The sequence below is a fragment of the Glandiceps talaboti genome, chromosome 19, assembly GCF_964340395.1.
Source record: "Glandiceps talaboti chromosome 19, keGlaTala1.1, whole genome shotgun sequence".
NCBI lineage: Eukaryota > Metazoa > Hemichordata > Enteropneusta > Spengelidae > Glandiceps > Glandiceps talaboti.
In genome coordinates this window covers 14365306-14375938 of record NC_135567.1, presented here as the reverse complement: position 1 = coordinate 14375938, position 10633 = coordinate 14365306, and the positions used below count along the sequence as shown (strand labels likewise).

The 10633-nt window shown below is 36.8% G+C and overlaps 1 protein-coding gene and 1 long non-coding RNA gene across 2 annotated transcripts in view; one reads left to right on the top strand and one right to left on the bottom strand.

The window, feature by feature from the left end:
• Positions 1-3877: 3877 nt before the first annotated feature.
• LOC144449960 (uncharacterized) lies at positions 3878-5420 on the bottom strand. Its single transcript, XR_013482199.1, has 2 exons — positions 5291-5420; positions 3878-4836 (listed from the first exon to the last, which is right to left on the bottom strand). It is a non-coding gene; the product is annotated as an uncharacterized LOC144449960 (long non-coding RNA).
• Positions 5421-9701: 4281 nt separating this feature from the next.
• Positions 9702-10633, top strand: part of LOC144450027 (collagen triple helix repeat-containing protein 1-like) — a 3316-nt gene continuing 2384 nt past the window's right edge. The window contains exon 1 of the mRNA XM_078140593.1: positions 9702-9779. Within this exon, the coding sequence (XP_077996719.1) occupies positions 9702-9779 (78 nt within the window). The remainder of the gene's footprint in view (positions 9780-10633) is intronic.

The following is a 10633-nucleotide window of genomic DNA, read 5'->3' as shown; positions in this document are numbered from 1 at the left end:
CCTGTACAAAAAACATCAGCTAATGACAATACCACCCAGAAAACAACTGAATCTGTCAAAAGTGGTGAATCCATGGATTTTGAACCTAGTAATAAAGGTGTTGTGCCAGTTAGTATATGCATTGCTAATATTGATGCAGAAACAGATATAATACCAGAGTTTGAAATATCGGGAGTTAATATGCTTGAAGGAAATGACTTCAGACTTGTGCATACTAATAAGAGAAAGAGAGAAGATAGTGTCTCTGTTCGAGACATCATACCGAAGGGAAATGGTGATGAAGAAATCAGATCATCTCCAAGTAATATGTTCAGAGCCAGTGTTGTGAAATCAGAGATTGGAAATGATACTGTGTATGTAGCCTACCAAGAGGAAGATGTGAATGAAGGGAACCCAAATAAAAAAGTGTGTTTTGAAGGAAAAAATACAAAAAGTGTTCATTCAAAGCATTGTGTAGTTAATAGTATTGATATGATAGATGCAACTACTGAAGATATTAGTTTAGACCTTGAATGTATAAAGGAGGAAGATGACATAAACATATCAGACAGTACAAAGCCATTTACCCAATCTGAGAAAAACTTACCAGCTGTGTTGGAAATGCCAGGTGGCTTACTTCAAAAATTTGAAGATCAACGTTCAAAAACCAATCCATCTAAACATTCAAGGAAAAGAAAACAAACTATTTGCTACAGAGATGAATCAGACACAATATGTAGTACAAATGAATCGACGCATTCTGAAACTGTATCAGAAATGCCTAGTTTACTACTGAGAGTTGAAACTAAAAAGTCGAAAACCAAGCCATCAAAATATGGAAAGAGAGAAAAACAACAGTATACTCCCAAGGCTGATAGTATTATATATGCCCAAGGTGAAATCATTAAGTATGGAACTTTTGTAAAGTGCAATAAATGTTCCCACTGGTTTACAAACCGCGAACTCTTAAGGAGACATCTTGTGAAGATGCACAGAGATAAAGAATGTGATACGTGCAAGATGGTGTTACCAGGAACAAGAAATTATGTTAATCACATAAAACAACATACACTTGGACCAGCATTGCTGAAAGATGAACCAGAAAAGTGTGAAGACTGTGGAAGATGGTTTATATTAAAAGACCATCCTTGTAAAGTTAAAGACAAATCAGATTTCAAGTGCGAGGAGTGTGACATGTATTTTCGGTCACAGATGCTACTCAGTCATCACATTAATGCGGTGCATGTACGAAAATTAACTTACCAATGTGCGCACTGTCTAACGTCTCATCGGCAATGGAAGCCTTTTTTATCGCACATACGGTTAATGCACCAAAACCGATATCGACATAAATGCAAGATATGTTACCGAAGATTTAGAAGCAACTCAGACTTCAAAAGCCACATGAAATTACATAAAATAAAGAATCCATTTTATTGTTGTGTATGTCGGAAAGGATTTAATGCAGAAGGTATACTGTTAAGTCACGTATGTGTTGCTAATGATACCATGTACTGTGGGAGGTGTGCTTTGAAGTTTACTGACTTCTCCAAGCTTAAAGACCATTTAATTGGGCATTTAACTCCAAAGTTCCTGTCCTCTGCAGATTCAGGACAGCCAAGGGAAATATTCAAATGCGAGGTCTGTGATAAGGTGTTGATGAGTAAGCCGAGCCTAATGGATCATATGAATACCCACACTGGTGTCAAAAAGTATGAATGTAACATCTGTCGTCAACGGTACCTCACTAGTGGTGGTTTATCATTCCATATGACGAGGTATCACAAACCAGGAATATCATTAACATGTGATATTTGCTCAAAGAAGTTCAGTATGAAAATCTTCCTGAAATACCATATGATGAGTCATGCTGATCAGAAACCACACGAGTGCAATGAATGTGGTAAACGTTTTGTTCGTAAAAGCACCCTTGAAGCACATAAATTATTTCATGGAGAGAAAATCTATAAGTGCAATGAATGTGATAAATCATTCCCTGTTATATATGCACTTAAAAAGCATTTGAATGCAGTCCATCATCCGGAGAACCTCAAGTTTATTTGTGATATATGTGGGAAGCGATATTCAGATTCAACGCAGTTGAGATTTCATACCTACACACATACTGGGGAACGGCCAGTGAAATGCGACTCCTGTCAAAGAGGTTTCAAAAACAAGTACCAATTACAGAACCATATTAAAAAAGTGCACAGGGGAAATAACTGTGTAACAGCAAACAGGGAGAAGAACTTTGAAACAACACACACAGACAAGGTCTGTGTCACAACAAACAGAGACAAGAACTATGGAACTGCAGATGAATTCAAATGTGAAATATGCAACAAAATATTGAAGTCTGAATTTTACTTTAAGAGACACCTAATGATACATAAAAATGAAGGCAATCATTTGTGTGACAAATGTGGAAGGGTTTTTGTAACTGCTAGTGGTTTGAAAAATCATAGGAAAACACACGCAGCCAAGAAAACTTTCCAATGCAAAGAATGTAATAGAAAGTTTTTAACACCAGGCAACCTTAAAACACATTCTGATTGGCGCCATAATCAGAGGGTTACGCAAGAAAAGGCTCCTTTATGTGATGTTTGCGGTAAAAGATGTGCTTCACTTGCTGGCCTCATCAGCCATTCAAAGGTTCATGAGCCAAAACAGAGAGAGAAAATAGAGAGCATGGCCTCAAACGTTGAGTAAACCCATGTATGTATACTAGCTTCAGACAATATTCTTTTCAAAAGGGTATGTACATTTATATTCCTGGAAATACTGTGAGTCTTGGAATTTCAAGGACCCCTTGAAACTCCTGTAGGTCTTGGAATTTCAAAGGACTCCTTGAAACTGCTGTAGGTCTTGGAATTTCAAAGGGCTCCTTGAAACTGCTGTAAGTCCTGTCCTGGAAAACGACCGACTCAATAATCAGTATCATAAAATGTGAATTGTCAAATAATATGTTTTGCAACATGTTGTAGAACCCTGCATGTACTTTGCTGTCAACAATTTGAAATTGACAAACTTTATCTGAATACGCCAGCAAAACTGATAAAAGAAGATTGTCCACTGTGACTTGGAAATACCACTTCAGGAAATAAAATGCATCTTTATAAATTTTTAGTTGTATAGAACCATTTCATGAATGTATATTTTTGAATGTTTAGTCACTTACCCAACCAACAATATTATTATCTTGCACAAAATTACTGGTATTTGGCTGTTAATAAGGGGATGGTCATGGTTGCTAGGGTATGGTCATGGTCGCTAGGGCCAGTTGTGTCAATATGTCTTGAGTAATATCAGTAGAATAACCCATCAAGAAACATCAACACCAAAATTCAGCCCCATTGATTAAGTAAATTTCAAGATAAAAGTTTTTGACCAAAGTTGAGATTTTTAGACCTAATTTGCATATCAGTGATGGAATCATCAATACTCCATCGATAGATACTTCCCTATTAAATTTTAGTCCAATCTGCATGGTGATTTTGGAATTAAAGATATTTTTACTGAAACTTACATTTTTATACCTAATTTGAATATAACTGATGGGATAATCATGCCATGAATAAATCTTCATCTACACATCCCAAGGAACATCCCAACCAAATTTCAGGCTCATCTGCTTTGTAGTTTTGGAGTTAACTTTTTACCAAACATCAAAACATACAACACTTGTGCAATCATTTTTATTTCACCAAATATCAAGGCAATTGGTCAGGTGGTTTAAATAGCACACATTGTAACCTTATCGAGTTCTTAATCCTGGTCTTGGTAGCGAGTTGACCGGTGTATGGTGTAGTGGGTAAGGAAGATAACCAGAGTCTTAGAGTACACTCAAAACACTACATTCTTTATTGCTACATGTGGTACACTAAAGTTACAAGCCAAGGATAATGAGTAACCCAACCCTGATTAATATTCATGTACATGCTCATGAATAGTAATACAATGGAATAGGCAGGGCACATGTCACATACATACACACAAACAAACAGACAGACATGTCAATAGCAAGACGGAACCAGTTGAGTTGTACCTGAAATGAGTTGGCACTATTAAAAAAAAAGTAACAGTAACTTATGTCTAAAGTTCATACTCTTTTAAAACAAACAAATAACTTGAAGAAAACACCAAAATATGCAATCACTCAACCAATAAAGTAAACACGCACAATATACAGTCTCTTTTTCTCGGATTCTCACCGCTGAGCGTCTCCGATAGTAGCACCCCCTGGCGGTGAGAGTCAGGGTAACATACCAGAACAATATGACAAAATTACGCAATGGTCAATGCAATAGAAGAGTTTATGAAGAATAAATATACAATAAATAACAAAATAAGTATATTACTAATGGAGAAAAAAGGGTTTAGTCAGTATTTCCCTGTAATTACTACAGACTACCTTATTTGCATGATGTCTGAGATGTCAAAAACTTGATGTCAATTTCTAAAATTATTCTGAAAATCACAAATAATCTATTTTTCTCCCCAAACCTGCTTACAATCAGATAATTATTAAAAAGTACAGATTGAAGATGCTAAAATAATTAATAAACAATCATGTATATAGAAAGTCAGATTATATAATGATGTAGTTTTCCATCCAGTCTCCATGGTAACGTATTTAAACATCTTCGACTTTGTTCACCATGTCACCATTGACCCCAGCTGGAGGACTATCACGCTTGAATCTACCGCCATTGTCGCCATCGACTTTGTTCACCATGTCACCATTAATGACCCCAGGTGGACCAAGATCATTTTCACCCCTACGATAAGTAACAACTTCGTCAATAATGACCGACAAGAATAGTACAATGACGGTGAATACCAAATGCTTCTTCATGTCTAGGTAATCAAATATAATGCATAGACAGTGCAATGTGTTACCATGGAAACGAGTTGGGGTGAACAAATCGTCTGGTTAGATAAAAAAAAAGCGTTTACTAAGATTACTACATCTGAAAACATCGAAGTTACCATCGTCGTAAACCACAGCCTCTTTTACGGCACCGTTCAAAACGCGTCGTCGTAAACCATAGCCTCTTTTACGGCACCGTTCAAAACGCGCCGTCAACTTCACAGTGCAGTGTCACAGAAGAAATAACAGCTCTGGTGTTCGAGAATGAATTGTTACATTATAATTGTTATATTTCAATCCTTATAAGGGTGTATGTTGCTTAACACACTGAAAATGTAGCAATATTGGTAAAGTTTCTGTCAAGCCAGATGATAAACTGCAACAGTGAAGCGACTTTATAATATTTCCTGTGTCTATATTTGATGTACGTGTTTCTTTTACCTTTCGTCGTACGTGCTATGTCCTCAAGTTTGTCCAAATAATAATTAGTCCTTCCATGCCAAATTAATATTCGTGTAAACACGAATGCATCCTGAAAGCCCACAGACTTCTGTAAACCTGATTTGGCATACCTACAGGAAGTCTGACCTCTCTTCCCTGACCTATGACACTTTAATATAAAGAAGTCTCCTGAAACCGTGTTGGACGAGTTGTGCTTGTGAGGCAGTAACATATACCAACCTATGTGTAAACACCAACCGTTCAACTATATAGTAACCCTAGGTTAGGAGCTAGGAACCCTTGTTATAAGAACCCCGAGTGGTGGACAACTTGAATTCTCACCTGATATTAAATGTAGATCTAAGTGTTTCTTGATAACGGCGAAATCACAGGAATTTGCTCAAATTTGCTCGGTCACACCCTGATCATGAGACACACCTCACTAGTCACTGAGACTGTCGTGGCGCCAACAGTTGCGTCTCGAATAATTTCAGATATACACAGACACTTGTGACGTGTAATAGTAAGTTTTAGCATGTTATAATTAGTTGATGAATATCCCACACAAGCCACAGTATATGAAGGGAAAGCATTGGTATAGGTTCCAGATCCATGAATTTGATTGCCAACATCATAAATATGTTGTTGTTGTTGTTGTTGTTGTTGTTGTTGTTGTTGTTGTTGTTGTTGTTGTTGTTGTTTTTGTTTTTGTTGTTGATATTTTTTTTAATTTTAATTTAAAATAATTTAAAATAATTTTTACATTTTTTTTTTTTAAATGTCTTGTGTTTTAAACCATCACAGTGGAGCGAGCGCCACTGTCTATGCTTAAACAGATTGTTTAAGCTACAAATTTATCCACAATTTGACCGTTATCAGCCCTCCTAGAATTTCGTGAGGTTTTACAAGAGCACGAGTTCTCATTTTCAATTACCAGGTAGTTCTTTCAAAATCTTCTTCATCACTTATATACAGCAATATTATTGATATTTGATTTTATATCACAAGCGCAAACCAATTCAACACGTTCGAACAGAAAATGTTGGCTTGGGCATTATCACAACTTTGGTAAAGAGTGCGAACCCTTGTGCAGACATGTACAGATCTAGACACTCCGTTGTGATATTACCCTCTCTTACGTGATGTTATTTAACTGAGGTGTATCATGGGCCACAGGTGTCTGTGGTTAGATACAGCTAGAGAAAAACAGTGTCGTGTCTCCATACAAACTCTAACTGGGGCAAACATTTCCGGTGAATAGATATAAGGTATAGTTTACGACATGACAATTGTCTCTACCTATCTTTCATGTATTGACACGTCGTCAAAACCCATACACTGCACTGATAGCTATACAATACGATGAACAACGGACGATGGAGGAGAGCAATAGTTCAATGTAGGATAAAAATGCTAAGTTCTTTTATTTAGGGTTCTTTTTTTTTTTTTTTTTTTTTTTTTTTTTTTTTTTTTTTTTCTTTGAGTCGCCTCGAGGCGATCAGGCTAAAAACGTAAACATGTACTACGAAAGTCAATTCAAGCAAAATAACGAAATTAAAATAGCAATGAATGATTAGCCGACATCTACATCGGATTTTAATCAAATTGGGTTAACTGATATAACAGTATGACGAAATTACACAATGCGATAGAAGAGTATAGTCTACCAGAGTAGGAATAAATGTACAGTAAATCACAAAATACGTATATTACTAAAGCAGAAAAAAAAGTTTAGTACGTATTTCCCTGTAATTACTATAAGACTACCTTATTTCTGTGATGTCAAAGATGTCAAAGACTTGATGTCAATTTCTAAATCACAAATAATCCACTTTTCTCCCCAAACCTGCTTACAATCTGATAATTATTAAAAAGTACAGATTGAAGATGTTAAAATGATTAATAAACAATCATGTATATAGAAAGTCAGATTATATAATGAAGTAGTTTTCCATCCAGTCTCCATGGTAACGCATTTATACATCGACTTTTTTCAACACGTCACCATTGACCCCAACTGGCCCTGGGTGACGACCACCTTCATCCCTACGATCAGTAACAGGGGTAGGTAAGAAATCTTAGCGACGATATAAATATCGCTAGCTGCGTTACAGATATACAGCAGCTAAGAGACAAAATCTCGGTAGTTGAGATACCATTGAAAAGCCTACAAAATCCAACGAGCTTCGATACAGACACGTGACCAAATGATGACGTTTCAACATGGCGACCTACAATCGCGTCATTGAATGTAGATTGCTGGAAAGGTAACAATTTTCCTCACGTATCAACAAGCTTTTTTCAAAATTTGACAGTTGAAGACTTTCACATTACATAATACACGGTTGAATACTTTGTTCATGATCCCATGAACATCAGACTCACTTTTAGTACACTTGCCTTGTTGAATAGCCAAGATTTTATAGAAACTTGGACCAAATAGTATAGCTGTGACGTCAGAAGATGTCCTTCCCACTTTTATGATGTACTTTCAATGATTACATTAGACTAATTATTCACTGTAACCACAGAGCTGACTGAGGACCACCTTGGCTTTGAAACTACTTTTAAAAGGAAGTGGTGTCCTGTTGATTTGAAAACATTGTGTCAAGTTTTATGAATGAAATCTATCTATACAATCAACTAGTTAACATAGACGATCTATCCACTTGCTCGTCCGCAGCTGTATCGGCTCGTATGATGTATTTGTAGTGGATATTGTCGATTTTCCGGTTCCAAGATGCATTGCGCAAGATGACGTCGCTTATGTTGTTAGATTTAGTCTTGTTTTGTCTTTATTACATTTGGAATAACATTTTCATCAGGAAATGATGGTAAGACATGTTGACCTCTTTAATTATGGGTGATTTTATAGAACGAAGACTGAACTCCATCGATGACAGAGTGGGATTTTACGGGTAAACCATCCCCTGAGTAGCGCTTGCAAACCCCTCCGCACGAACAGAATACATGGCATTCAATGGAGAGACGCGCAATGCATCTTGGAACCGGCACCAGGTCTATTCATCAACGCCTTCACCTAATTTAAATATGTAAATACTCTAGCACACTTGAAATGTATACGTTTGGTTTTTAGTATTGTTATGCATATATATCAAAATGTAAATATTGTATTCGAAGGCCAAAAAACTACAATTATTTCAAATTGGTTCCGGATACCCCACCCAAACTAGTTTTTTACTCCCACCCTTAACTATTTTTCAGGTAATTCCAAAAAAATTACGAAAAATCCCGCGAGAAATAGTGAGATTTGAAGATGTCATTTCTTCGTGTGACCCATAACGCAAAGACCATATGGAAGGCCTCTAGATAAACAACGGGAAACACAACCTGAACCAGACAAAAAAAAGAGATATTTAACAAAACAAAATTTAAAAAATCCAACCTACCCAACCTATTTCGAAATTGGGCGTTATCGGAATCACATCATCTTTTTCATTTGGCCTAATTAGATAAACAAAACAAAAAAGATTTGTTTCTTGCCAGCACGCGCATCACTTAAATACCCTCGCGTCGGTCTTTTTTCTGTGTGCTTGTCCAGCCCATGCAGTCTGCAGATCTGTGGGGAAACACAAAAATAACCCTCCCTACTTCAGTGAAGACAACTGCAGAGCCAATCAAGAACAAGCAAATGACATCTGCCCCACATACACACTTGCTCTAAAGTACTAAATATAAAGAACAGTAACTGCCATAAATAGTAGACTGAGTGACAGGTTTCTTGAGAATAAAAAATTAAAAAAATTCTGCGTCGTCACACCATTTTAGACTAATTGTCCAATCTAATTAAAATCCGATGTAGATATCGGCTAATCGTTCATTATTATTTTACCTCGGTATTTTTGCCTGAATCTTCGTGATACATGTTTACGTTTTCCACGTGATGGCCACGTGATGGCCGCCTCTGAGTGAACTATTATGTAAAGTGGGCAAACAACAAATGACGCATTATAATACAAGTCTGTACTTCCAACATGCTGTGCCAAGTGCAGTTGTTTACTTTCCCGTTTGTAACAGGTTTCGTTATTCAATACTTCAGTGTCGGCAGTAATGTAACTATAAGTTCTTCTACCCCCACCCCCACCCCCACCCCCACCCAACATGACGTACGTGTTAAATTACTGAAATGAGGAAATGAAATAAATACTACGGGGGGGGGGTGACATATGATGGTACAATACATAGGATTAAGAATCTTCTATTTACCATGTATCTTCCCCATTGTTGTGATAGTATTTTTAGTCAAACTTTTAAACTCGCGATCGATTTTTGCCCCACGTAACAGTAATAGATTGAGTAAACAAAAGTTTCGGCGGAAAATCAATTTTCTTTTCAGCTTCGATGTTGAAAATAGTCATTTCTACGTAGGCTAGAAGACGACGAGGCAGCCATGGAGCTAAAAGTACAGATTCTTCTGTTTTCCTGTGTGCTTATTTGTTTGGTGAAGTATGCGTACGGCTGGGGAGCGGTAAGTACCTGTGTGGTTTCCGACTGCAGAGAAGTTTACAGTTACGAGCGAATCCGAGTAGGTTTCTTGCGTTTATCTATGACCATGGCGCTTTGTAAATAATACTACAGGAGAAATTAAGTTGCCTTAGTGTTTCGCTTGTGGGACATGTTGTTTTGAAGACAAAGCCACGCACATTTCAACTCGAGACTAACAATAATAATAACAACAAGTACAGCAGGAATCTCATTGAAAATTGATACAACATTGCTGTTCTTTTACAGTGTAATAAATACAAATATAAACTTACGTCTGCTGAGAAATTTAGACACATAGACTTGATGAATTTAATGGCGTCAAGTTTGTTTACTTTCTAGTCTAGTTCTTGACCACTATGTTCCGATTTTACACCACCTTATCTTCACATATTACGTCTAGTCAATGTCGTTACTCAAGATAGATAACGTAGATAACGTAGTGTAAAATTGTAACAGGGTCGTCAGGAACTAGACTATTTACTTCCAACTGATAATGAACATGGCAATGTGTCTCCTTTTACATCTGTAATGTGCGACACATGTATATATAATAGTATCACTGTATCATTTCATTAATTTTGCCATTGTTGTTGCGCGTGTGTGTCTGTCTGTGTGTGTGTGTGTGTGTGTGTGTCTGTCTGTGTGTGTGTGTGTGTGTGTGTGTGTGTGTGTGTGTGTGTGTGTGTGTGTGTGTGTGTGTGTACATCATGTCTGATGAGTAAAGCATGAAGGCATCATAAATTCTCCTGTAATCTGACAGAATTCTTATCTCAAATCATGTTTTTATCGCATATAGTTTATGGGGCCATGGATCAGATCTTAATATATTTATATCTA